The sequence below is a fragment of the Astatotilapia calliptera genome, chromosome 14 (genome assembly GCF_900246225.1).
Source record: "Astatotilapia calliptera chromosome 14, fAstCal1.2, whole genome shotgun sequence".
In the NCBI taxonomy this organism is placed as follows: Eukaryota; Metazoa; Chordata; class Actinopteri; order Cichliformes; family Cichlidae; genus Astatotilapia; species Astatotilapia calliptera.
Window position 1 is genome coordinate 18,852,560 of NC_039315.1, and position 27,804 is coordinate 18,880,363.

The 27,804-nt window shown below is 46.0% G+C and overlaps 1 protein-coding gene across 4 annotated transcripts in view; it reads right to left on the reverse strand.

Annotated features, from left to right (window-relative positions):
• Positions 1 to 1,311: 1,311 nt before the first annotated feature.
• The window catches only part of kmt2a (lysine (K)-specific methyltransferase 2A), a 35,699-nt gene continuing 9,206 nt past the window's right edge, over positions 1,312 to 27,804 (reverse strand). The window contains exons 3-34 of one of the 4 annotated variants that reach the window (XM_026191448.1): positions 24,351 to 27,685; positions 23,652 to 23,829; positions 22,698 to 22,926; positions 21,590 to 22,320; positions 21,418 to 21,491; positions 21,082 to 21,318; positions 20,821 to 20,967; positions 19,401 to 19,499; positions 18,961 to 19,081; positions 18,727 to 18,840; positions 18,367 to 18,548; positions 17,655 to 17,831; positions 16,169 to 16,279; positions 15,832 to 15,905; positions 12,589 to 12,803; positions 12,377 to 12,471; positions 12,152 to 12,289; positions 11,906 to 12,064; positions 11,660 to 11,771; positions 11,487 to 11,565; positions 11,182 to 11,342; positions 10,944 to 11,090; positions 8,204 to 10,844; positions 5,455 to 8,115; positions 4,964 to 5,032; positions 4,656 to 4,882; positions 4,432 to 4,506; positions 4,156 to 4,330; positions 3,869 to 3,976; positions 3,698 to 3,778; positions 3,438 to 3,567; positions 1,312 to 3,355 (exon numbers count right to left, since the gene is read on the reverse strand). In XM_026191448.1, coding sequence (XP_026047233.1) covers positions 3,080 to 3,355; positions 3,438 to 3,567; positions 3,698 to 3,778; positions 3,869 to 3,976; positions 4,156 to 4,330; positions 4,432 to 4,506; positions 4,656 to 4,882; positions 4,964 to 5,032; positions 5,455 to 8,115; positions 8,204 to 10,844; positions 10,944 to 11,090; positions 11,182 to 11,342; positions 11,487 to 11,565; positions 11,660 to 11,771; positions 11,906 to 12,064; positions 12,152 to 12,289; positions 12,377 to 12,471; positions 12,589 to 12,803; positions 15,832 to 15,905; positions 16,169 to 16,279; positions 17,655 to 17,831; positions 18,367 to 18,548; positions 18,727 to 18,840; positions 18,961 to 19,081; positions 19,401 to 19,499; positions 20,821 to 20,967; positions 21,082 to 21,318; positions 21,418 to 21,491; positions 21,590 to 22,320; positions 22,698 to 22,926; positions 23,652 to 23,829; positions 24,351 to 27,685 — 13,358 coding nt within the window. In that variant the 3' untranslated portion in view covers positions 1,312 to 3,079. Of the gene's footprint in view, positions 3,356 to 3,437; positions 3,568 to 3,697; positions 3,779 to 3,868; positions 3,977 to 4,155; positions 4,331 to 4,431; positions 4,507 to 4,655; positions 4,883 to 4,963; positions 5,033 to 5,454; positions 8,116 to 8,203; positions 10,845 to 10,943; positions 11,091 to 11,181; positions 11,343 to 11,486; positions 11,566 to 11,659; positions 11,772 to 11,905; positions 12,065 to 12,151; positions 12,290 to 12,376; positions 12,472 to 12,588; positions 12,804 to 15,831; positions 15,906 to 16,168; positions 16,280 to 17,654; positions 17,832 to 18,366; positions 18,549 to 18,726; positions 18,841 to 18,960; positions 19,082 to 19,400; positions 19,500 to 20,820; positions 20,968 to 21,081; positions 21,319 to 21,417; positions 21,492 to 21,589; positions 22,321 to 22,697; positions 22,927 to 23,651; positions 23,830 to 24,350; positions 27,689 to 27,804 lie in introns of all 4 variants that reach the window. The other 3 variants (XM_026191447.1, XM_026191449.1, XM_026191446.1) reach the window with 3 other exon arrangements.

A 27,804-nucleotide genomic window follows, 5' to 3' on the forward strand; every position in this document is an offset into this window, starting at 1 on the left:
ATGTCTTCCACATCTACCAGGGGTTGCTGACACGACAACTTAACAAAAAAAAAAAACCAAACAAAAACCAAACAAACAAAAAAAAGCAACAAAAAAAACCCCTAAACGAATATAGCTGACAAAGCATCAACATCCACCCACGTTGGGTGATGTGGAGGAAGAATATACATTCATCGTTGACCTTTAGCAGCAGAACCCAGCAAGCCCGGTTGTCAGTGTAGGACTGTGTACGCCCGGCTGGCCCGCCGGCGGAGGCGTCAGGGCTCTCGGTGGGAAAGGCGCAGCCGAGGTTTGTACACGCCACACCGTCAGGAAGGAGAGGGCTGCTGGTGTGGTCCCTGCCTTCACTTTGTTGAAGTAAAACAATAAAAAATGTAAATAAAAACAGAGTCAAGTGCACTTTGCTAGAGCCTCAAACACCACTGTCGGAGTCATCAACACCAATCCATAAATTTGAAATATCAGGGCCTGTTGCACAAACTCAGAGACGGTCTGTGCTTCTGGTTTCAGTATTGGGAGCTTTTCCTACGCCTGTTCAGTGCCTGTGTCACAGCTAAAGTGCAACCCATTTTAGCTTCACTTTTACAAAACCAAATGAGAGGGTGGTTGAGGGGCGAGCCGCTAACAACCTTAAAAGGCGGCAATGAAGTCACGATGACGAATTCCTTAAAAGGGACAAACGGAGCAATCGGCTTCAGTTGCTCAGTGGAACCAGTCACTCTCTGTTTAAATACTCTGTTTAGGACGTGAAGGCTTTTAAGAGAGAAGAGGCATTTACGAACTGAGGTGAACCACGAGGAGACTGGATGAAGGTATAAGAACGATCTCAGACTGCTGGTGAGCATTGAAGAGCAGTCACCACAACACCATGCTTCTTTTAATGTATACAATGGCTCTAGTCGGATATGACGAGTGCTATAAGTAGCATTAAAATAAAGGCACCTCTTCATTATAGCCAAAGTCTTTGCAAGGACATAACGCCTTAAACTGACGGGAATCTTTGTGGGGTTTTTACATGTAAATATTTCATATATTGCCAATCGGCTGCAAGCCTATCGACCCTTGGCTCATTAGTGACCGAACCACTTTGATAGAATCGCCTCCATAAGGGCTCTATCCTCGGTTTGATGTGGTGTGGAGACAATAAGGCTGGAGAGAGGAGAAGTCGGCTATGGATCAACAATCTAAACTCTCTCTCTCAAGTGCATAATAGTAGTTCACATGACTGCCATACTGTCAGCTAGGACTGGAACAATTAAAATAATAATAATAATAATAATAATAATAATAATAATAATAATAATAATAATAACAACAACAACAACAACAACAACAACAACAAAATAATAAAAAAATGTCAGCTCTGACCAAACGGCCCAGGATAGATAAAAGAGCTACTGGTGGACTGAACTTAAATGGGGACCAAGCCATAGATAGACCAGCATCAGTCTTTGGAATCAAAGAAAACATTCAGGGTACGAATTTTAAAAAGAAAACAAAAACAATTATTAAAAAAAAAAAAAAAAAACTCTGGAAGGCAGCGGGATACAAAACATAGAGACCAAGTATTAGTGTTTGTAAACCCCTATTTTCTACAAAAATGGCAATAAAATAAATACAATTTTTTAAAAATATAAATACCATCATTAAGTGCTATTCACTAGTGAGTGCTTTTAAGGTTTTTTTTGTAGAAAAATATACATTATTTACATTTTTTTTTTTTAAAAGCAAGCATGATATTTCCCTGTCCATAATAAAAAGACAAAGAGACAAGACTTTAGAAGACTTAATACAAATAAAAAAGAAATAATTTTTTTCCTCTTTTCTATCAGTATGTTTATCACAACAGGCCAAGAAGAAAACAAGCCGAGTGAAAAATTCAATTCAAGGGCGCAAAAGTTTGGTTCTCTTTGCTGCTGTAATTTGGAAAGTGACTCAAAAGTCCAAGCTTATACGATTACCCGAACGAGTTTGATAACAACAACAGCATGCACAAACTTGCAGACGTCTCTGCGTCTGGAAAACAGGCCCCAATCCCACAAAAATAAAGAAAAATCAATTATAAATACGTCTACTCAAGCACATCAGTAGGTTTCTCTGGTCCCTCGGCTGTCAGTCCACCAGAATCTCTAGCTGCCTCGCTCTCTCAGGCCAGAGGCTTCATCTCACTTTCATGTAGCTACCAAGCTGTCAGACTGAAAGTCAATTTTAAGATGGTATCAACCTCAGATATCATCCTTTACACAAACTGACAAAAACAAATCTTTTTCTCCCTTCTTTGTTATTTCCACTCTTCCTTCCTGTGGCGACTGCTCCCCCTAGTGTTTCAACCTGTACGGCTCTGATCAGGCTGCCATACACGAGCAGCTCCTATTTACAGTGTTAAATGTACACACCTACACACTTTTTTTTCCTTCTTCTTCTTTGGGAAAACAAAAAGTCAGATTAGGGGAAGGTTCCAGTAAAATCACAACAATTCTGAAGGCATCGAGGCACATTCAGACGGGGAGATGTGCATCAATAACAGTTGACACTTAGATCAACATGAAAAATAAAAGAATTTCTAACAATTTTCTAATTTTTACCTTTAGTAAAAGTCCCTTCAACAAATTGCACTTTGGTGTAAAATTGAACCAAGTTCTTTGATATTTTTTTTTCCTTCTGTGTTCACATCTGAGCACAAGTAGACCAAGACATTTAGAAAATTAAGGAGGATGGGCCAATGCATAAAAACAAAAATATAAATAAATTATGAAGGGGGAACTTTCTGACATGACTTTCTGACTCACCTCTGAGTGCCAAATGAAAGCGAGACATAAGGAGGCACAATATGTTGGTATTTCTACAAATGGCGCGTCCTCCCAAAAAATGGCCCTTCCTGCATATACAGTGCAACCGACAGCTGCTGAGCCTGCTGTGCTCAAAACCATCAGCGGAGGGCGCCGACGGAGCTCCTGGCCTGCTCGCAGCTGTGGTCCATCATAGACCAGACGCATGAAATCGCCACAAACCCGCGTGCTGCGGGTCATTGTGGTGCTTTTGCTCAACAGTCCTCGTTAAGGTCCTTCAGGTATGGGCATCAGTTGAGGAACTTGCGACACTTCTTTGCGCCGCAGTTGCACGGCAGCTTGTTGCTGGCGTCTTCGATGGGGAACTTGTAGTCATAGGTGAGCTCTTCCCCGCAGTAGATGCGGCGCGAGGCGAAGATGACGATGTGCTTCTGGCCGTCCACGGTGATCACCCGGGAGTAGCAGTTGGGCTCGCAGGAGTGGTTGATGAAGCGGGCAGCGTTGCCGTGCACCGTGGCATCCACCACCTCGTAGTCATCGATGCGAAACATGTAGCAGCCAATGCCCTTTGAGGAGAGAGAGGACAGTTTGTATAAATAATCGAGTTAAGCAAATGACGAAATCATCGGAAATCGTTCAAGTCCTCACCTTCCCATCGTAGTATTTCTCCCGTTTGTCAGTGAGCACAGACCGAATGACGTTCCCCGAGTATTCGATGACCATTTCTCCTGCTTCGATGGTTTTCTTGCAGAAGAGGCCGCGGCCATGGATAGGAGACCTGACGGGAGGATCATAACAGTGGACTGCTCTCAAAATTTAACAGGCAGCTATCTGTTATTTATCTGAGCACTGAAAAACAGCTGATAATAATAAAAATGATGACACAGATTTAACACCACTGATCTAACCTGTAGACTCCCACAGTCTCCTTCGAGGTGGCCTTGAGCTGTTTGAATCTCACAGCAAGTGGAAGCTCCATGGAGGCACGTCTGCGAAGGGAAAAAATTATGAATGTAATATTACATTTCTTTCTTTAAATAAAGCATAATCATTTTTACAAAAAATGAGTTTTTATTCACCTGGCAGTCCTGAGCTGCACTTCATCATCATCGTCTTCCTGCGGCCTATACTCAGGAGGTTGGCGATGTTTTGAGGCCAAGAAATTGAACATGTCGAATACTGACCTCCTGGTGGAACAAACAAGAATCTCAATAAGCAAAGCAGCATCCCTGGAAACAGTTATCTGTACGGTTTATTAACAGTGTGCATTATATAAAGTGCCATTTCTGCTCCGATTGACTTCTGGTTTCCTGACACGTGCTCTACAATTTCATGGTCAGAAGGTGTGTGTGTGTACCATACTGACCTGTGGTGGACTTCTGCACGAGCCGAGCCGTGGGGGTTGATGGGAGGTTCGTCCGTTTCCTCCGGTTTGTGGAAGCGGAAGCGATAGCTTCGACAGTGCCTGGTGCCGTACAGCTGCTCCAACAGGAAGACTACAGCCTCATGGACGACCCCGAGCATCCTCAGTCCATTCACACCTGGAAGGAGCGGAGAAACACCTTCATCATGAGGCTTTATTCAAGTATATATGTAAAGTACCTCTAGTTATTATTTCTACACTTTTAAAATTACACCTCACCTTCAAAGGAGAGCTTTTTGAGTCGTGCACTGGAGCGAGCTTCCTGCACTTTATCAGTGAGGGATTTCCAGGCCTCTGTAGGGGAACAGTCGGTATTTTATGCCCAGTGTGTGGTTTCGTTTTTGCAGACTTGATTAAAACATTTTTATTTTTTATCACAAAAGCAATTTAAATTTGAATTCGTTTTGCCAAAGCAGGCGCTACAATCAGTTGTTTTCTTTTACCTTCAATACTCTCACAGCGGATGTGGAACCCGTCCTCACTGCAGATTTCAAAGATGATACCCTTTTTGGGTTTACTGTCTAAACCGTTATCCCTGCTGTTGCCATCCTGGTCGGGCGGTGAGGTCACAGGAAGAGAGCCTGCTCCTCCAGTTGCATGAGGTCTGTCTTTTCCCACCACTTTCCCTGGTAAAACGTGTCCTTCGGATGTCTTCTTTTTACCAAGTACACTAGAAAAGATGCGAACCAAACATTAAAGCTATACCGTATGACGATTTTGAAAACAGGTGATTAATACTGATGCTTCATACCTCTTGTTGGTCGTCTTTTCCGGTGGCTTTCCTGTGTCCACTGGCTCAGAGGAGATCGGCTCTTTGGAGCTGGTTGGGGAGAGGATGGGAAAGGTTGGAGTGTTTTTGCATTTTACTGAACAAAAGTGGGTTGCTTGAACAGCTGTTACGTGGTTAAGTCAAACAGTATAGCTATGATAAATAGAGCAACCATCATCAATAAAGAAGTTCAGTCCAGTTGACATATTTAACTTCTGTGTCTGAAGACACACTGAAAACTATTCTGTGCAAAAAAACAAACACACAAAGCCCACATTCATTTAGGCGAGACATCTGAAGAACACAACATACTTTAACCATTCGTTCCACGAAGAAATGAATCCCAAACTTAGACATTTTTTCAAATATTCTGAACACAGTCAAAATTGAAATTTCTTCCCATTATTACGGTACGTGGAAGTAACATAAAAACGATTTCTTGGCTACAAGTCACAGGTCTGTTAGTGTCTCACCTTGGGTTAGAGGATGGGTGCTGTCCTGCAGGGTTGCTGAAATGTTCCTCAGGCAGAGAGGCCTTAAGCTTCTTCCCGCTGCTTACATCTAGACTCTGCCTGCTCCTCTTCCCTTTCTGTTTGCCTTTCTCTGCTCCTGAAACTGCAGCTGCTGCTGACACTACTGTGGAGGTAGGTGGCATATGCTCTGATAACTTGGAAATAGGAGTTGTTCTACTGCTCTGGGAGTGCATGGATGTCCGTGTTTGCGTGAACACTCCAACAACACGTCCCTTGGTGGGACTTAGAGGGGTGGATGGAGCAGGAGCTAAAGTAACAGTGCTGTTTCCACATGAGTCCACAAGCTGGGGTCTGTTAATGGGTTGAGACTGATGTTGTAAGTGAACACTGCTGGCGTCTGTCTCTCCTTGCTGGTTGACAGCCATGCTGATAGTCTGTTGGGAGGGCAGGACGCAGATGCTGCTAGCTATTGATGTCTGAACAGGGGAGCTTAGCTGTGACATCAGAGGAGCTCCTCCTGCTGACTGAAGAACCACAGACTGATCTGACAGGCCCAGGGCGTGTGGACTTGCTTTAAAAAGGAGGTTGCTAATCTGCCCTGTGATCTCAGTTGAGCTGAGAACAGGGGTGGAGAGTGATACTGATCCTGGGGCAAGAAGTCCAGCTGCACCACTAGGGGGAACAGACACAACATTTAACACTGACTGGCTGGGGTTCAAGCCAGAGACTGAGCAAGGTAGGAGATGAGCAGAGGAATCGTGGCTCAGGATACCAGGCTGGGCAGTACCAGAAAGCCTCTGCTGAAGGAGAGTAGTGGGATCTAAGTACATCACCCCGCCGGATTTTGGTCTCTTGATTATATTGGGCATCTTGCGTTGAGAAGTGGAGAGAGTGCTTAACTCAACTAGGCCACCAGGTTGACCGGGGATGCTTGCAGTAATCTGAGGGGAAGACAGGTTGATGAGGGTCATATTGGGAGGGCCTACTTCAGACGGGGCCAGAGTGGGCTGGTTACGGGAGCGCCCTGACTTTTTGCTTTTTCTTGGCAGAAGACGAGAAATGGGCCTCTTCTTGCCATGAGCAGAGGCAAGTACAGTCGGGGAAGAGGTGAGAGAGGACGGACTCGACACTATGGCAACACTGGGACCTAACTCGTGTGGTCGACCGGCCTCCGAGACCAGAATCTGGGACTGGTCGTGGGACTGAGACGGCAAACCAATGAGAAGTCCTGAGGTGGTGCTAGGGATTCCTGTCTGAAAGCCTGTCTGTGTGGGTCCTGTGAAGGTGTGAATCTGAGAGGGGTGAGGCATGGTACCCAGAACTTTGCCCCCAGCAGGAAATATTGATTGGGTTGAAGACAAGCCAGTATTTAACCCCGTGGTAAGTGTCATGGAGCTTAGCACTGCAGGCGAGCTAGAATCCATCACTCCTGTTGCACTAATCTTTTGGGTGACACCATTAGGGACAGTCTGGAGGACATAGAAAGGCTGGAATTGTTGATTGACTAAAATAAGCTTATCAGGACCTGGTTTGATGACTGCTGGGCTGGACACTTGAGCCTGGGAAGGTCCTGGGCCTGGTGCTGGAGTGGCGCTGCCTGCAGCTGCTGCCGCTGAAGTCGGGAGGTATTTCTGACCCTGAAGAGGCAGCGAGGGTGAACTTGGCAAGCCGGGAGTACCAGAACTCCTCGGAATATCCTGGTTAGCTGGTGCCTCAACTACCTGGCCAATAGCAGGGCTAGGAATAAACTGCTCAGGAGTCATATGACCTTCTGAGACCTGCGTATCCCTGTTTGCCAACGACGTACCATCATGCTGATTCTCTGATGGTGACACGCCTGGCCCCGCTCTCTTTTTGTCCCCACTCTTTTCCCCGCTGATGGTCTCTGTGTCCGAGTTCAAGCCCAGCATGGTGCGGTCTGAGGTATTTGAGATGAGACTCCCAGCGCTGTGGTTCTGACTGGTGCTGACAGTCGGGCTGCGTGTGGTCAGGACAGAGAGGTCAGACGGCAGCTCCAAAGGAAGATACGGCTCCTCCACAGATATTGAGCTATTGACACTACTCTCTACGACCCCTCCGCTTTCCGCACTGGGCAGCGGCTCGGAGAAGTCATCAAACAGAATGTCTTTACGTCTGTTGACATCCACTCCAACATAGCTCTCATCCAGCAGCAGCTCAGAAGAAGATGGCTCAGACTGCTGACCCAGAGCTGGCAATGACATAGAGGGGGTGTTCAGGACAAACTCCATAATATCTGATGGCAAAATGTTCCCACAGTCATCACTGTTGTTGTTGTCAGAGTCGGATTTAAGCAGGTCTGTGCTGAGGGACAGCTGGGCCTCGAGAGGATCCTGACCCTGACTCTGCGGCTGGGACTTGACCCCACCTCCGAGTGGAAGACAATTTTCCTTCTGATTTTTTCTGCCTTCTCGGGTGTTTCCACTAACTGCTCCGCCACTGCTGTCGGCCTCTTTGCTTGACTCGTGGGAGTCGGCCTTCTCAGTGTGTCTCTCTCTGCCTCTCCTCTTGGGAGTGCTTTTATGTGTGGTGGAAGAGGACGTGGCTGTAGTGGTTGTGGTGCTGGTGGTGCAGATGCTGGTATCACTCTCCGACCCATCATCGACGCCATCAAGCTGGCCGATACGCTGCTTGCCCAAGGTCCTGTTAGGCACAGCAAAGCACACATCAGATTATCAGAGTCAAGGAGATATTTCAGATAATTCACTTCATAAAATATGTGTCTACTTACAAAGCGCTCAGCATGTCCTCTTCAGCTTTTTGCTGAGCCCTTCGTTGCTGCTGCTCCTCGTCCTTTAGAAAACGCTGAAGCTGGGATCCTCTTCCCAGACACTGGTCTAATCCTTCTATAGATGGCAGGCCCTCACCAGGATTAATTATTGTTCGAGTGAAGTTGTAGTAATAAGGATCCTTACCCCTATGTTTCATTCCACTGTCTTCATCCTCTCCACTGTCTCCAGATGAAGATGTGGTGCTCATATCGTCCGCTCCATCGACCTGCCCCTCAGCTGACTTCTTGCGGCCACCCGTCCTCCTCTTAACCACAGTCCCGGCTCCGTCACCGCTGCCATAAAAAGGAAGGTCTTCCTCACCATACGAGCGAACCCCATAGAAAGGCGTGAGACCGAAAAACATGTTGGAGCGTGCGCGTGCGCTGCGTCGAGGGTAACGCCGCTTGGCCGACCCTGATCCGTCACTGTCATCTTCGTGATGTTTATCCTCCATACCCCTGTCATGGTCATCTTCGGGGCCAACGCCCTCATCCTCAGTGCCTTGCACGTGGAGACCGTGGTGGTCTCTGAGCTCTCCGCGTGGGCGCTCTTTATGCAGTTCCTCTTCCTCTGTGTGAGTCTGGGTGTCAGATTCAGAGCTGTCACTGCTGCTGGCAGAGGAGAAGAGAACAGTACATGCGGAGCGATGACCCCCCTGGCCAGCAGGAGAGACTATGGGGGCAGTGGTTGTGGGGCAGGAGGACGAAGAAATACTAGTAACGGTGGTGGTCCCATTAGGGTCACTCTTAATATCAGTCTTTAGTGGAGCTGTAGCTGGGGGTTTAATTGATCGCTTTTTCTCTCTGGAGGACAATGAAAGCTGGTTAGTTGCTTGCTTGCTGTGAGACTGTGAAGAGGTCTTCATAGTCTGGTGCAAGCTGTCCAGGCTGGAACTGTTCTTCCTCTCTGGACAGGAGTAACTGTCTCTGTTCTTTGAGGATGACCTGTCCCCACCCTGGGTATCGTGCTTCTCTCCCTGAGCCTTCCCATGGCCTTTGGTGCTGTTTCCTAGCATTGGAGCTTTGCTTTTGCTGCTGTTGTGAGAAGTAGGGTTGGTAGCGTGCGTGTTGGAGCTGCCGGCAGCTTTAGCATTATTGTTGAGAAGGGGAATCTTGTTGCTGATGTTGACGTTTTGAAAGGTCTTCTCTCTGTCACGGTCTTTGGACACATCTCTGCTGCCTGCTGTTTTAACTTTGGGGTGTTTATCTTTGGCAGCTGAGGCTGCAGCTGGAGAGGCCAGGTGCACGGAGCCTCGTTTAACAGCATCATCCTCCGCTGACGTCCTCGAAGGCCACAGAGGCTTTGCGGTCGCTGCCGTGCCTGAACCTGACGAGTACTCGTTTGATTTCCGTGTACTGGACTTCTGAAATGGAGGTTGCGGGGAGCCGGATTTTCCAACAACAGAGTCCTTATGGAGTGATGATGATATTAAATTTCCAGTGCTGCTACTACTCTCCTTCCCTGAGCTGGGCTTGTCCTTGTTCTGGTTATTGTTGGACGCTGGGCTGGACCTCTGACGAGGCAACAAACTGAGGCTTGCCGAAACATCCTGATCTTTGCTTCCATGTTTCCCTTGCTTGTCTGTCTGCTTGGTGCTGCCACTTCTCTGCTGGCTTGTGTGAACAGCAGTGCCAACGGGAGGGGAAGACTGGCCTGAGCCTGCAGGTCCCAGTCTTGGGTTCTTACTCTCTCCTCCAGAGTGTTTAGACTGGCTGTTTGCGTTACTGTCCTTCCCTGAGCCAGAGTCTTTGTTTCTCTCTGTGCTTCTATAACTGGAATCTCTCGACGGAGGTCTGCCCTTGTCAGCATCTCTGCTGGATGATCTGTCTTTACCTTGGCCTGAGTCTTTTCCTGTTTCCCTGCTATATGGTCTATACTTTTCAGAGTCCCGTAGTCCTGTATCTCTATTCAGTGACCTACCTTTGTCCATATCCTTATAGCTGGGATCTCTAGACGATGACTTACTTTTGTCAGTTTCTCTAATGCTTGATTCTCTGCTCGCCTGTTTTCCCTTCTCAGTGTCTCTGTTTGTTTGTCTCCCCTTTTCGGAATCTCTTAAATGATCTCTACTGATCGGTCTGCCTCTGTCAAAGTCTTTCAGACCAGAGTCTTTACTCAGCGGCCTCCTCTTTTCTGGCTCTTTGGTTGACATTTGGTTCCGGTCAGAGTCTTTCTGCCCAGGTTCTCTGGATGATCTACTCTTGTCAGTATCCTTAGAGTCACGCTCTCGACTCGGGAGTCTCCCCTTGTCTGCCTCTCTCGTCGCTTGGTCTCGGGAAGGTTGCTGTTTGTTTCTGTCCGAGGAGAAGTGTCGACCTCTTTCTTCGTCTTTTTGAAGTGGGCTCCTTGCTGAGTCTTTGCTGAAGTGTTTGGACTTTTCGGGGTCCCTGGCGGGGGAGGGAATGAGTGGAGGGGGTGAGGTCAGGGGTCGTGACAAAATGTGAGATGTGGCGGTGATTCCTCTCTGTCTGTTAAGATGCTGGGGCGGAGGGGAGAGGGAAGGCGAGCTGTGACGACGTGAATCAATATTCCGCGTACCGGGATTCACCAGGGAGTCTCCCACTGTCACAATCTCGTGACTTTGGGGCTGTGAAGAACCTCCTAAAATAAAATAAAAGAACTGTTAAATTCAGACTAATTAAGCCAAATAATCAGTTTGAAATCAAAGTTTTAAGTGAAAAAAAGGCTGCACATTTGTACCTGGAGATGGCATGGGACGAGGACCTATTGACCGTTGACAAGGGGGGTAGCTGGGATGTCGGTTCCTGGTGTAAACCCTGAGCTTGGGGGTGTTGGCAGGGGAAAGTGTGTCAGAGCGCCTTGGTGATTCAAATGGATCAGGAAAGTCTAGAAGTGAAAAAGAAAGAGAAATGCATTAGCACATTATAGCTCTGAATATGGTTCTCACTGTAACACACACATTTCTGAACTATGTTACCTGTTAAGGAAGGTGGGCTGTGTGCTATTGTGCGATTCTCCTCAGGAGCCATCATGTTCTTTAGATCAGAATCTGCCACTGGAGGGTGACAAACTAGGATCTTGCAGGTATACACGCAGCGTTTTCGTGCATCTAAAGTACTCCAGTACACCCTCGAACACCTGCAAAGACAATTTATTTAGTTGAGCAAAGATGGCAGCTTCCTTCGCCAATCAGCAATTTAACTGCACAGAGCAAAATAACACTGGCTTTTAAAACAGCAAAAAGACTTTAAGATAAAGGTTAAAAGCAACAACAAAACTCACTGGTATCCCACAGGAAAGAGTTTGCGTTTGCAGTCTGAGAGTTCAGTTAGTATTCCCAAACAATCAATTGCCATCGAGCCTGAAATGATGATATTTAAATCAGCGGTCAGCAGAGCAGGAACTGCGAAAGGTCAGGGAAATGTCACAAAAGAATGTACCAGCAATCAACCTACCAATCATCATGTGGACATTTTCAGGCTCCAGTCCTGCCAGCCACTTCCTCCTGAGATTAATGCCCTCCATGTCCACCAGGATCCTGCGGGTCACCTCAAACCCAGACACCACCTCAAGAAAAAGTACATAAACAGAAAAGGTAAAGAGAGAACTGAGAATCTAAAGTCAAAGCCCTGGCATCGCATGGTTTTTCCACGCAAAACACCTAAGTGTGCTTTTAGTGATATATAATGAGATTTCCTTACTTCTCCTTTGATGAGGTCCCTGTGCTTTGGACAGTAGACTTTTTTATCTTCCAGGAAGCTGCAGTGGCACTGGCGGGCACACATGAAGTGGTAGTTACTGGTGCAAGAGGTAAGGCAGCAGCTAACGGTGGCTCCTGGCTTTTGACACTTCTCACACCGCTAAAAGAAAGTACAAATTGTAAACGTCCAATAAAGGTGCACTGAAAAAGAGTGGAAGATTATAAGGCACTAAGTGTTCTGGTTTACCAGCTGTTTTCCCCTGAGAACAGCCATATGAACATTTTTCAAAGACCCGTCATCATCCTCGAAGACCTCTGCGGACCACAGAGCACAATTCACATGGGACCACTCATTCTGACCGATGTACAGCAGCCTGCCTCCCTCCTAAAACAAAGAAAAGAGTGAAAAGTAAGAAAGACTCAACCTTGCGGTCTGCGTCCTGAATTTTGCTGCTACCGGTAAGGCACTCACATTGGTGTTCTCGTCTCCATACTTCAGGCACAGGACGCACTGCCTGTTATCTGTGACGCCTGGTGGAGGAGGGAGCTCTGGGCTGTCCTCGCGATCTGGAGAGAAAGCAAGAATTCAAACGCAGCTTGAATCTATATGAAAACCAGTCGACAAAGCAGCGTGCAAAACAGCACGCACGCAGGCATTAGTAACATATTTGTAGTCCGCCTTACCAGGCGAGAGTAGGGGCGGTGGGAGTATAGAGGGAAGTAGCGGAGGAGAGGAGGCCGGAGAATCAGGTTCGCCGGGGGTCTTGGGCTGGGGAGCAGGGATGATCTTCTTCATGAAGTGTGGGTGCTCAGCACGGGAAAGCTCCTGTCTCTCCTGCCACTGGGCGTAGTTGTGGTCTAGGGACGGCGGCAGCACAGCGTTGGGGAGGAGCCCACTGCTGTGGAACAACAACAGAGACGGGCACCATTACCTGGCAACCTATCAGCAATGAAACTGATTGGGGGGGAAAAAGCACATTTATTTTTGTTTTGTTGCAAATGACCCCATGTCACATAAGCAACTGATGACAAAATATGATCACGATTTGTTACGTGGGTTTAACCTCCACCCAGTAAAGATATAGCAGATGATGTGGATAAATAATGTCGGGTTTTTCAATAAATAAATGTAAACCATCTGCTTCATTGAATCAACACAAGTTATCAGCAAACGGTGAGAAAAAGCCTTTTATTCCCGTTCATGTGTTCTTTCTGATTCATTAGTTGACTGCCACATTTAGAATAGGTCATTGCCATTGGAATATATTGTGTGACAAGTAATATCTACCCCTATGGTACAGATGATATGCTGGAGCTGTTTTTTTAAGATACTAAAAAAATAAATAAAGTCTGAGCAGCAAGTGAGCAGTGACACCCATGTTAAATAACCACATTCGAGGAGTTCTGCCAAGTCAAGAAAGCCTGGGTAATTGGTGTGATGTAAAGTCTCACACTTAATAAGCCAGCAGAGGCTTCTAAAAGCAAATCCACCCAGCAATGGCCACAGGATACAGAAGAATCATTGGTTTCCTTGACTGGAGCACTGATAAATAACACAATGAACTAAACTGACAAGCAAACCGCAATTAGACCACAAGTATTTATCAGCGAGTCTTCAATTGAAATATGACACTGTTACGGTTTCCCCTTCAAACAATGCCCGAAGGCAAAGCAGAAGAAATAGTCTGAGAAAGCAGAGCGACTGAGAAAGTTGGTGAATGGATATGTGTCAGAAAAACTCCAACATGCAGAGCAGTAAATTTCCATCAACTGTCTATTTAAAGACTGAAAAGTTAGGGGGGAAAAGTCAACTTGTAGCTATTCCCTCTAAAAAATGTCAATGTTCTTCTCTCTGTACACATGAGGACAAAGTATTTAAATTAAAAGCAGGGGATTTTAAACACAGCATTTCCAAATGTACTAGTTTTCTTCAGAAAAAACACAATACTAGAATAATTTCAGGGAAAAAAATAATTACCAGGTTCAGTATTATTAGCACAAACCACAAACCACTGCTGTAAAGTGATGGGATTTAACTTTGCAATGCTCAAAGCTTGTAAAATCAAGTTTAAACTCAGGGTCATCTTCCAAATAACACACAATATAAAAACATCAGCAAGGGTTTGAGCTGTAACTTGAGAAAACATCATGTCAAAAACTAAAGAAATCAGTTTAGACTTCAGAAAAAGAACTGTTGATGCTCACAAAGCAGGAAACAGATATATAAAGTCACCACAGTGTTTCCAAGTGTCATGAACAGGAGTGAGAGGTATCATCAAGAAATTCAAGGAGAGCCAAACAGAACAGATCCAGCCTGGCAGATGTAGGAAGCAAAAGATTTCAGACTACAAAACGACTGCAGACCAAAAAAACCCTCAAATTCTGCATAAAGAGACACCTTTGCACCAGACTGAAGTATATTAAGAAATCCTTTGGTAGGATGAGAGTAAACTAGAGCACTTTGGCCACAAAGACGATGATTATATTAGGAGAAAGAAGCGAGAGGCGTACAACCCAAAGAAAACGGTGGAGTGAAGCACGGTGGTGGGAGTATGATGCTGTGGGGATGTTTCAGTGCATCTGGAACTGGGAGAATCTCGTCAAGGTGAAGGAATCATGATGAAAGAAGGATATGTGAAGATTTTGATAGAAAACCCAACGCAGTCACCAAAAAACCCCAAAAACCGGGGTCTGGGTTGTTGCTCTGTCTTCGACCGATAACCCAAAACATCCATCCCTCTTGGTGAACGACCTCCAGAAGACCAAAGTGAATGTTACTAACTGGTATGCAGGCTGCTATCAGGCCAAAGTGACTGACTATTGACTATTAGCATCGTGGGAGCAAATAATTCTGACCCTCATAATTTTTGGTTTCTGTGAAATAATTTTGTTCCTGTGTGGAAAATAAAAGTAGGATGTTTGGAAGTGCTGTGTTTCAAAATTCCATTAAAAATGATTACAAGGGGAAAAAATAATCCTGCCCTTATCTATTAATAATATGAGTTCTTCAGTACAATAACAATAATATTAATTCTTAGCACAAAGGCATGACATGACATGCTCATATGTCATGTGACTGGAAATAACTACAGTTTATCTCTGTGATCCTGTCTTCTTCTGTCTTTAAAAACAGCACTAGGTATTGTATAGTATTGTATATAGTATAGCCTGGGACCTTTAACAGCCACTGCCAGAAGGAAATGTTGTATCAGCGATATTCTCCACTCAATCATCAGTTGATCAAGTTGTTAAAAAAAAGTCTGGATTGAAGTGTTTTAGCTCCCTATGTTTGAAAACAACAAAACGATTTCCTTTACCAATCAACGAGACACATGGACTATCACATGACACCGTGATCTCAGCCCTTAATTTGCATTTCCATTAAATATCTCGGTGGATGTTTGTACAGCAAACCCACACGTTTTATTCTTTTCAGTTCACAGCGCTCTGGTTCCCTCCTATATACAGATGATGATACGGTGCCTCCCAAAGAAACCACATCTTGCTTCTCATTTCAATAATTACAGACCAGCAGCTCTTGAAAACTGCAGTTCTCTGAGGTTTTTGGACAGGCTCACTTTACACGAGTATTAAAGTGAAATCTTCTTCTCTGTAATTACAAACATAACTTGCGATACAAGTTTAGAAAATCGTGGCAAATAAAACACTTCACACAGTATATTAAGACTGAAAGCACTGCCTTCTGGGTGGCATTGCTTAGCTACTGAATTTCAGATTTTGCTCATATTAGTCTGAGCTCATTTTAACTTCATTTTAGCAAATCTTTTGTTGGTTATTTTAAATGCATTTAAATAATTATCAAGAACCAGAAACACTTCTGAGTGCCAATACGAGCCAATCGGAACAGGTAGTGAACACTCTCGTATGAGCTCTTGCATTTGCTAAGGTATAACGACAGACACTCACTTGGCAGAGACTTTTTGGCTTTCCCAGAATCTGGACTCTTTCACTTTGAACCATGGAAAGGTTCGGTCCATTTGCTGAAACAGAGAATGAATTCCATTAACGTTACACATCAGCCTACTCAAGCACTTGTGCAGACCTGCATTTGGAAGCGATCGTGAATGTCGTTGGCGCAGCTTTAACTCGATTAGGACAATTAACCTGTAACTGATGAAGGAAGAAGAAAACGCTTCTCACAATGTCTACGTAAACGTGTGTTTCGCTGTTGTCATTTAACCTCATTTATGCTTGCTGTGTTTCCAGCCGTGCCATGAGACTTGAGCTGATCTGAACTTCTTACCCGGATGAAAAAGGACTTGACCATGCTGTTGGCTTTCCTGCTCTCAGGTTGGCCTCCGTCACTGTTGATGGCTGTCTGAATGATTCGCACGATGTCATCGCTAAACTCCAGCTGGGAGAGAAATGATGAACACAAATGGCACACAATTAAGCTAATGAACATTGGTGGAAAGGACATTATCTCAGCCATCTGTGTTAATTTCCCATTACACAGCACAGGTCTGACCAGGGAGTCAAGATGTGGCTACACATACCAGATTAAAATCAAATATCAAACATGCTCTAAAGTAGGGCTGGGCTATATCATACCGTTCACGGTATGATGACACATGATGAGTAATTTTGGGCAACGATAGGAAAATGAAATATCGCGATAGAATATGGGTAAAATGCGCTTGCGCAGTGCCTATGTTTACATACGCACATGGCGGCGACGCAGAATGAGAAGAGCAAAAGTGGATCGTTAAATGAAACGGATGAACCAGAATTGGTTTGTAAAAATGCTGCAGCTTCAGTGGTGTGGAACTGGTTTAGCTTTCAACCGTCAGATACACATCAAAGCACTATTTTTGGTAGAGCATGCTAGCGAGCCGTCGTTATTACCGTGTTGTTTGGAAAATACGGCACACTTAAAATCAATCCTTTTATTTTTCTGAAAATCGACAGTGCCCCTTATAATCCCGTGTGCCTTATGTATGAATTCTGGTTGTGTTTACTGACCTCGAAACGATTTTATGTCTTATGGCTCGAAAATCTGTCAAATCTTTTAGTACGACTTTGCTAAGCTACAAAACTGCACCGCTTCATGGATTGTCGGAGCATTACGGCTATCGTAGGCAGGAGCCTCGCGGAGTGATACGTACTGTGCTTCGTCATAATATTACCGTATTGTGTGTGTATAACCTCTTTTTAAGTTTTGTGGATGTTATACATGGTTATGCTGAGGACATGTCGGCCAGTTTCCACTGGAAATGCATTTTGGTTAAACTGTCAGCAAGGAAATTGCACTGTTACATTTTTATATAACTTTAATGCACATAAAAACAGCTGCTTGTTTAAGTGAAAATACATTGATGGGGTTTTTTGCACTAATAAAGTTGTGGAGTTGTAAAGCATTTTGTCTAGTGTCAATTATATCGTCAGTTATATCGTTATCGCAATTTTTCAAATGTATATCGTGATAAATATTTTTGGTCATATCGCCCTGCTCTACTCTAAAGGCTGTGATTTAAAAAGAAAAAAAAAAGTACAATCTGCTTCAAGAGAGCTTGTGAGCTTTGTCATATGTTTAGAGAAAAAATATCTGTGGTTAGCCTGCACAGATCCTCGACTACGTGTTCTCTAGTTACAGAGACTGATGAATTGCTTTTCATTAAAATGCAGCAGACAACACACTTGTCATTCCAGTTTGTCAGCACGGCAGAGATACCGGAAAACAAATGGGCCCCTCAAAAAAGAAAAAAAAGAAAGAAAGAATGCACACTTACCAATGAATTGTACCGGCCTTGATCCATCTTTTTCTCAACAGACTCCAAATCTGGAGGGGAGTCGCTGGGAGGTGTGGGGGTTACTTCTGTCAGGACTGGAGGATCTGGGCCCTCCGGGGAACGACGGGATGGAAGACTCTCCTCCGTCTCTGGATTCAGCTCTGGTGGCTTCACCGCCTGCTCCAAAACCACAGAGTATAGCTCTGACTGATGTGGTAAAATAAGCTCAGGCTGTTTCTGGTCAAAATGTGCCTTTATCCATCAATATCCATCATAGCACCACGTGGTAAAAAAGTAAAACTCACAAAACTATAAAGTAATAAAGTAAAATAAAATCAGTGTTTCCCACACACAGACTTTTCTTAGCTGGCCATCAAGGTATATAAATACCTGCCTAAGTTTATTTGGTAACACAAATGTTGGTATTTTTTAAATTTCTACATGTTTAAGAGAGTTTAGCTGCGACTAACCAGAAAGGCCCTTATTAAATTTACTTGGCAGTTCTCGACTTCACAGAGGCGACCTCAAATTTATTTCTCACAAAGAAACTGGAAAATGAAAAATGTGCAGAGGAAATCCTTAAAAATGGCAGTCTGCAGAACCTAAATCTGTGGGAAACACACTGCAAATGATGCTATAATATAAAAATCTGATCAGTGAAATGTTTGCAATATGGCAAAGACTCACATCGATTTGCAGGCGTGTATCTTACCTGTCTGTACCGTAGCAGGTGTGTGGATGTGCGTGAGTTGAGCAGTGCAGTGAGGACGTTGCGAATGCAGCCCTGAAGTTCCCTTTCCAACGCCGCCCTCCACTCAGGCGGGTGTCGTTCGGTACATTTGGTACATGTGTAGGCAACGCTCTCTGGCTTTGACAGCAGTTCATACATTTCATCTGCGACACAGCGAAACAGCAGGTCATTAGGTTTATTGTTTTTCTGCATGTCATCAGCGTGACAGCGCTCAGAGGGCGGCCTGTCAGTCATCTGCTCAGACACTGTCGAAGCACACAAGTTGCTACAAACTGATGAAGAACATACTGTCAATGTATTACTCGCTATGCAGCTTCTCACCTGTGAGATTCTCACACTTTGCATGAACCCAATGGTTGCATCGGCCACACAGCATCATTTTGCTGTCATAATCATCATCGTCATAGCACTTATCACACAGTGGGCAGAAGTTCCCTGAGAGAGGAGATTAAAATTCATCAAGACCAATAAAATACTGCTTACATTCAAATGTTGTTGTATTTTTTTGTTATTGCTGGTGGTACTGATCAGTCATCTACTGAGCTACCTGCTCACCTTTAGCAAAAAGTTTGGCACAATCGTGACACATGGAGAAATCATGTGACCACTGGGCATCCCAGGACTTCCCAGGTTTCGTGGTGCCGCAGCTCTTACAGCGCACACACTTGGCGCAAACCTGAAAATAAGAGGCACATAAACAACATCGTTACTACACGGTAGAAACTCGTAAGCATTCGTTTAAGGAGTGGAAAGTGTGTGAAAGTGACGCTGTAACAGGAGCAAAACGTTTTCCTAGACGCTGGCTGTGCGAGGTCGCATCCATGTAAGTAGCACAATCTTGAGAAGAAGGAAACGTGTGAACTTGGGAGAGAAATGTGCGAGCATAATGCTATAGTTTGGTCACGCAGTCGTGCAACTGTGTTACATAAAGGTGAGAAAATGGTGAGGGTGTTTAAGAGAGGAGGAGGAGGAGGAGGAGGAGAGTGTGTGCATACCCAGATTCTCTTCTTCTTGGTGGGTCTGGTTGGGTAGTTGGGACCCAGGCACTCTGGGTGATAGCTGTTGTGGCACTTGTCGCACTCTAGCAGCTGCTGCTGCAGGGAGAGAGGTAGAAAAAGTGACAAGATGTTATTTGTATATCGAGTTAGGCAGCAGTAACATTTTCATCCCTAACAAATAGTTCTGCTCCCTGCAAATCAGCAACAAAGGCTTTGACCCATAATTGCAGTACTCGCCTTTACCACCAAGTGTCACGCTGAAATAAATGAATGGTAGATACAGCCATGCAGTATTTTTTAAAAGATGAACGGTGCTTCTTTTACACAGACGTCTTGCTCTAGTGCTCCCTCCAGTTTATAGCAGGTGTAACGGATGGATAAACATCATTAACTAAGGCATTATGATGCAGCTTTAATGTGAGCTGTATAGTGCTCTTGTCGACAGCTGCTTAAGGGTTGAGCGCAGTTGAGTTTTTCTTGTTTTTTCTTTGAATAAACACAGTTATCCCATTTAAAGTTTTTCCAATATACAGTTAATGTGCTGCAGGACATTTTCATCACTGAGCTAGCAGGGATCCTAACCCAAAATGCGAATGACAAACATTTATTAATAATGACCAACAAGCTAGGCTGGAGGCTGCAGTTTGGGGAGGGCCTTACTGAGGATCAGCAGCAGCATCTGTGCCTGCAGGATACCCCCTGACACATCTGAGAGAGGCTAACAGAGAAAAAGGGGAGTGATGGTGGAGCATTTATAGCCGTAAGAGCGGGAGGAGAGTGTTTGAGATGTTCCTGAAGCTCCTAAAATTTAGATAAATTATCAACAATTACAAGTTGCAAATAGTCAAAGTTTTATGATCATCCAGCACTTGATGTGCTATTTCTGCAGCGGCCTGATTTGCCCGTAACTTCGCCAGCTGAGATTTAAGTTAAGCCACACTCAGTGGTGGAATCGGAATGCCAGAGACCTACTGCTTAGAGGCAGCTCCTTGGTCAGAGACGAAAGCCAGTCAAAATAACGATTTACTTTACGCTCGCTAGATTTAAAGATCCAGCTCCAAAGAATCTTTTTCTTTAGCCTTACTTTCTGCTTTCCCCACTAAATGGGCAGTAACCAACAATTTCACATATCTTGCAAACATGTACAGCTGTTTGACTGCCTTTCTTCCACCTGATGTGTTCATTCATATTTCTAAACCCACAACCATACAAGGCTCACACCACGCACATTTTACACATGGCTTCAGTTAAATGATAAAAACATGGCAGGAATCCAAGAAGCTGATTAAGTGCTGTCTGCTGGCTAGACTAGCAAGCATCTTTCTAGGGAAGATTCTCCAGTCTTCACACACTGTCAGTCTGAACCAAGCTTCCGTGAGCGGCTTTAAAATGTACAGAACTGTATCGAATGGCTTACTTTAGTTTTCTGGTGCTGGCGCCCACAGGCCTGGCAGTATCGGCATCGTCGACAACACCAGTTCTCAAACTGCTCCTGGAGAGGGCGCTCCGATTCCCCCAGGCAAAAGAGATGGAACGGTTCACAGCATACCTGGCAGAAGACAAACTACATGCAGAGAGAGAGAGAGGAAGACGTGTTTGAATATAAGCTCGGCTTCTGCGTGGATGAAAGGAAGCTCAAAGGGGGGAGGGAAAAAAAGAAAATCAAGATGATTTTTACCTCCGCATTTCCACTGCTTGCACACAAAAAGCAGAGCACCCTGGGTGTGATAGGCACAGAGGTGAGCAGGCTGAGGCCACCAGCCTCCCACACCTTCTCCACATCATGGTTCCTTTTGAAATCCACTCTGATACGATGCACTCCGTCGCAGGGTGCTCTAGAATTCACCTGGCCCCTAGTCGAGGGAGTGCTCTGCGAGTTTAAAGTACTGCTGCTCGGGGGTTTAGTGGTCAGAGGCTTCACAAGAGGGGGTGACCAAAAAAACAAAAACAGTGTTTGACAAATGCTTATGGCAAAAGTTTTGATGGACATCTTATACAAGTAAAACTTTATTACCTTGTCTTTTGGTTTGTGTCTAGTAGAAACGGGAACAGAGCGAGAAGTTGGCTTCTTTAACTGTTTTGATTCAGCTATTAAAAAAAAGAAGAAAAAAGCGATGATATTAAAATAAGAACAAGGTAAAAATAAAAATGCCGTTTATTGGGAAAAGGTATGGCTATTTACTTACCTGTATCTGAAACTAGTGTAGCTGAGCTCTGCTGTTGCGCTGAAAGCTGCTGCTGCAGCGGCTGTGTTTTTTTCTTGGGTTCATTTGGCGAAATCTTGGGTGAAGCATCCTTTTTTGAACATGCCTGACTGGTAAGTGTCCGTTGCTGCTGCTGTTGTGATGACGGCTGAGACTGCGTAGACTGAGAGGGGGAATTTTGTGCAGAAGATGACGATGAAGAGGAGGAAGAGGAGGAGGAGGAAGAAGAAGATGATGAGGAGGAGGAAGAAGACGATGAAGTGGAAGAAGATGACGTGGAGGTGGAAGCCGGTACAGGTTGCTGTGGCTTGTGCCCCTTTTTACCGGGGGCACCGCTTGGGGCCGTGAGCTGCTTGGGTTCTGACATCGGTGCGGGAGACTGAGCCTGGGCTGTGGACGCGGCGGAGGCCTGAGGGGGATCGGCTGGGGCAGGGGAGGATGCGAGGGCTGGCGATGATTGCTTGGATAATGGCTGTCTTGACTTCTCCTCTCCCTGCCTTAGAGGAGGAGGAGGAGGAGGGCTCTTTTTAAGGGGAGGTTCCTCTTTTGCTGGAGCAGGAATGGGTTTGGGGCCAGAGTCCGAGTTTGGTCCTTTCACCGGATTGAGGCTCTCTTTCTTTTCCGGTGGCCTCTTTTTCTTGTCCTTCTTGCCTTTACCTTGCTTTTGAAGAATCTTTGAGGGCATCCACTGTAAGTTCTGACACTTTCTCATCCTGAAAAGGAGATTCACAAAATTTTAGCTTCCATCCTGCCTTTAATTCCCACCACAATGACGATGTCTTTGATGCATCTATACTTCTACCATCAACTGTTCGTGCTGGATGTTGATCTAATGAATCTTGTTAGTTACAGTTACAGAAAAGGAGGAAGAAGAAGACATTTTAAGACCGACTCTGACTCTATAAGTGTATTGTCTAAGCTTTGAAAACAAACCAAAAAGATGTATTCACTGGCAAATACCTCCCACTTCATCAGCATAATGAACGAGCTGGATACAGTAACAGCCCATTATATTTTGTCACATAGCATAGTTACATTTCCAAGAACGTGCATGTCAAGCTGCTGACTTCAAGTCAGGAATAATACTCACTTGCAGCATTGCTTTTTAATGTTTCGCCCTCCAAACTTAGGCTTATCCAGACAGTTGGTACATTCACCGCAGTCTTCTGGAACCTGGCAGCCTGAGCACTGGCCACAGCGCCGCGACCGTCGGCCCTTTTTAGGAGGAGCTTCTTGAACGGCCTTTTGCCGGGTCTCCCGTGGCTTTATGGGAGGGGACTGAGGCTCTGCCTCTTCTGAGCCCGCAACTGAAGACTTGTCTGTAAAAAAATCCAAAAAAGGAGGATTTCATTATTACTGACACACAGTTTAACACAGAGAGAGTCATAAAATAGCACTATTAAGAAGGCAAAGATGAAGAAATTTACAATATTGATAAATAAATTATTTTTTTAAACAAATGAATGAATCTTAAATTCTGGCTTATTTTAAAATAAATCAATAACAACTTATTTTTTAGCCACTTTGTATTTAACCTAATTCCCGACCATCACTATTAGGTCATCTCGCCTCAAAAGTTCGCATGTAACAACATGACATGAGACCAGTCAAAATAACAGGGACAGGGCAGCCAAACGCTTCTCACTCCATCACCACTCCACTGTGTACTTGTGTGCCCATCAATGATTGAATTTCTCTTCTCCTGTGATTAGCCTGTCATCATTGTGTGCTCCAAACTGTTTCAGGACTTCATTCATGACACAACATTTGTGCCATGAATAAAAAACCATTTAGCTCACGCTGCTCTGCAGTATTAGAAGTGTACACATGTCACAGTCCCAATTAAGACCCCGCCCAGAATAGCCAAGTCTTGCACAAGCTGAACTATTCTCTGTACCTTTTTTTAAAAATTAAAACGGTTAAAGATTACCATGAAGTTTACCATTTAAAACAACTAAGCAATAATATCATCCACACCAAAGAGTGTTGATTTTTGCACTTTATAGACAATTCAGTAAACTTCAAGTATGCAGGTGTGTCTCACCATCATTCCCCATGGAAGATAGGATCTTCTCTCTCTCCTCCCAGGGCAAGGCACTAAGTGTGGGCATGTCATCAGGGAACACCGCCCGGTTACGGCCAAGAGCCACAGCTGCACGACGGCATACATGCTTGATGCGCGGTCCACGGACTGATGCCTCCGACGAATCACTCTCTTGACCCTGCAGACCACCGCAAAAAGTGCACCGAATACTCATAAAGAGCATCATGATAACAAATATGCAAGACAATCCTACAAATGCACAAACTTGCAATGCAAAAAGACAGCATGTTCAGCTTATTGTTAGATGTTAGTTACGTTAGATGTGAACAATCTGACCAGTGTGCAGGTGAAGATTAAGAAGATGTGGAAACAAGGCGTGTCCTTAAAAACCCAATTGACATATTAACAGCAAAAAATAAAAACAGATGAAGATTCTGCATAAAGGACTTTCATAAGCAAAGCTACTGCTGTTTTGTGCATAATGCATTAAGCGAGGAGAATTCCCCTTAAGTAACACCCTCCATGGGACTTTCCTCCTATCAAGTTTCAGTCTGAGTACAAACTCAGGTTTCTATTTATAGCAAACATTCATAGCATTATGTCAAACTCATTTGCTTGTGACTATACGATTTAAATGAGAAAACCAGACAGTCTTTTTGTTGAGACTCTATGAGGGCGACGCATGAACATGAAACTGACCTGGACCTTTGCCTGATCTGTAGGTTTTAGCTTGTTCTTCTTTATCTCAAAGAGCTGGGCTTTGGCCTTCTTCAGTAGTCCAACTACCCGCTTGTCAGTCACAGGGTGTTTCTCTGAATTTGATAAAATTTTTCCAATAGAGGAAACAGGAAGCTGTTGTCTGCTGGGATGCACTGGGAGGCTTGGTGTATTTTGGCTGGGAGTACTTCTTTTCTCTTTCTCTTTTTCCCCATCCTCCATCTCTGCTCCCTTCTCAGAGAGCCTGCCTTTCTTAGGCAGACGTCCTTTAGTAAAGGACACAGGACCAGTGGAAGGTGGCACATCTGAGGAAGCGGTGTCAGAAACCGTGTCAGCTGATGTTGATTTCTTTCTCCCCGGAGCCTTTTTTGGAGCAAGACCATCAGAGTCCCTCCCATCTACAGTAAACAGACTAGAAGGTGCATTAGGGGAGCCATCTGGCGTAGAAACCCGACTTCTTTTCTCCAAATCCTTCTTCCCTTCTCTCTTATTCTCCTTCTCCTTCTCACGATTTTTCTCAGAATCTCTCTCTTTTTCCTTCTGAGCAGGTTCCTGGGGAGTGGACAAACATTTTTCTTTACCTCCCTTCCCAGCTCCTCGCCCTGTGTCTTGGCCACTGGGAGGAAAGAGAGGGAAAAGTGGGGAAGAACCGGATGATGCAGCTGACATGGGAGGTGGGTTTCCAGTGGCCCCTCTTCGATTATCGGGTGTTCCTTGTGAGGCCAGTATACCGTGTGATACCGTGGAGAAAGTGTTGAAAGGAGCAGAAGTTAAGGCACTAGTGGCTAGTGGGCTTGCAGACACCCCTGGCAAAGAGCTGGGGTTACTACTGGAGGCAGAGCCTGGCAGCACAGATATCTCTGAGGCCCCTTTCCCCATGGACATCTGGCCTCCTATTTGGCTGCTGCGTCTGGTCATCGAGTGGGATGGAGACCGTGGATGGCCACGCAGTGTTCCCGGAACCGGCCGTCTCCTACGCCGCTGGGTTCTGGTGGAGCTGGGTGGCGTCTGGTGTGGGGAGATTGATCCAGGGCTGCTCCCCGAAGATGACTGCAGGGTAACTGACTCAAATATCCGAGAGTGAGCCTCACTGGGTGTAAAGCGTGGAGCACGAAGCAACGGGCTGCGCTTTTGAAGTGGTGAGTCAAAGCGGGATGATGGGGGGTGCTGGTGGTGAGCGTGGGGATGAAGAGGGGCAAACAGACGAGTCCCACTTCCTGCTCCGGTGACCGGTGCTGGAAATGCAACCGGAGCAGCTCCCCCTGCCCCACCAACACCCAGCCCGACGTCTTCAGGTGTGAGAGGTGGAGGACGGAAGTTGTCAAATACCGGCTTGCGTATAAGGCCCTCCTTGGCATATTTAGCAGAGGAAAAGTACTGCTGTTTCGGGTGGGACAGGGATGTCCATCGGAAGGTGGGCTCTCTCAGAATTGAGCGACTTCTTTTGTCTGACAAGCTGGGCAGCACTGATGGTCCAGGGAGGAATGGTGGGATGGGGTGAGGCATCCAAGACGACTGGGGGTGGTGTTCACTAATAGCAGCTGTACCAGTGGAGGTTGACTGGGGAGGCTGTGGAGGGGTGAGGAGAGGGGGAGGTGAAGAAGACGAAGAAGCTGTGGATGAAGCTTGCTGGGAATTTACAAGTGCAGAGGAGGACATCAGCACTCCTGTTGGTGGGCTGATGATTGGCTTTTTCATCCCAGTGGTGAGCGTCTCTCTTCCCCTCTGTTTCTGACCCCCCTGGCTGACCCCCTGCCGTCTCCGGCCTCGTTGATTCCTCTCTGCCAGCACATGCTCTGCCTCCGGTTCAGAGGGAGGAGACGCAGGCTGTGAGGTGTGTAGCAGGTTGGCCTCCCTCTCTCCCTGTGAGGACGGAGAATGATCCTCTGGCTCTGACAAAGCCTGCGTGGCCTCCGAAGCCTGGGAGTTGCACGATGAGTCATCCAAGCTCGGGCTGCTGGACCTGGAAGACTCTGCAGAAGAGAGTTGTGAGGAATGCTGTGACACAGCACTTGAGCCGCAAGATGGCGCGCTACTGCTGAATCTCCCATTGGCTGTGTTGCTGTTGCTGCTATTCAGAAGACCGGCAGCTGTTGATGGAACAGAGGGAACAGGGGCAGGAGATGAAGGAGGCGGGAGAGAGTCAGTCGGGGCAGTGGTACCAGCGCTAGTAACAGCAGATGTAGAGGAGACAAGCACAGGAGAAGGGGATGAGGAAATGGTGCAGGCAGGTTGGGCAGAAGTGGAGACAGATGAAGGGGCTGTGTCTAAGCGGGGTATCTTTGTATGGGGTGCTGGGGTTCCAAAACTCCCCTCATCTTCAATGAAGCGCTTGGGTGTTTTGATGATGCGAAGGGAGACGGTGCTGACCACGGGCATGATGAACTGCCTGATGTTCTTCAGCGGGGTCTTCCTGATGCCAGCTTCAATGGCTCCTCCCCCACTACCCCCAATGGCTACAGCTTCTTTCTCCAGTCGCTTCTGTGCTCCTTTCTTAGCACGTTCCAGCAGCTGTTTGGCGATGGTAGCATCAGGGCGCTTACACGGGGGGACGATTCTGACTGGCTTTCTGTGTCGAGGGCTTTTTCTGAGGCCCACCGCTCTGCCTGGCTTGGAGGGAAGTGGGGAGGCAGGTGGATTGGAAGAGTCTTGGTCCCCAGTGCCATCCACACTCCTTAGCATGGGCTGCTGAGGTGTGTGTGGTTCTGCGGCCCCACCTCTGATCCTGAACGTTTTATGTTTCCCTTCCCCACATTCAATGGAGGTAGACAGCTGGGCAGCAGCAGCAGCTGCTGCTTCAGCTTTGAGCCTCTCAGCTGATGGTGGTCGCCCACGTCTGCGTCGGGGAACACCGGGCAAAGTCTTGAGGCGTGACTTCAGAGGGGTGAGCTTGGTCTCTGTCAGCCTCTTCAGGTTGGTAACTTTGGATTCACCCCGTCCACCTTTGGAAAACCTCGCCTCAGTATCATGTGGCTGAGTAGAGCCCACTGCCACCTTCTTGCCACCCTTTCTGTCCTTGTCCTCCTCTGTGTCCAGCTCAAACCCAACCTGCCTGGTGTCCTCCCCTGCTGCATGGCTTCCCGTAGTCCAAGCTTTCTTGCTACTTGAAGAAGGGGGTCGGCCTCTTCTCTTTTCTCCGGTCCCAGGTGGCCTCCCAGGTAGCCTTTTCACCCTTTCAGCTGGTCTTTCAGGTCCCTCAGGTTTGTCCTGTGTTGGGGAGGGAAAGGATGATGGGGAAGATAGACTTGCAGCAATTTTCTGGGCGGACAGGACCCGTGGCGGGCGCCCTCTTGGCTTCTTCTCCTGTATAGGTGGTCCTGCTGATAAAACCAGAAAAACAAATAAATAACCAGGCACAAACAGCAACACCTATAGAAAAATTGTACAGGTAGAGTCATCTCAAACTGACTATAAAGTCCCTGGTAGCCAAGACGAG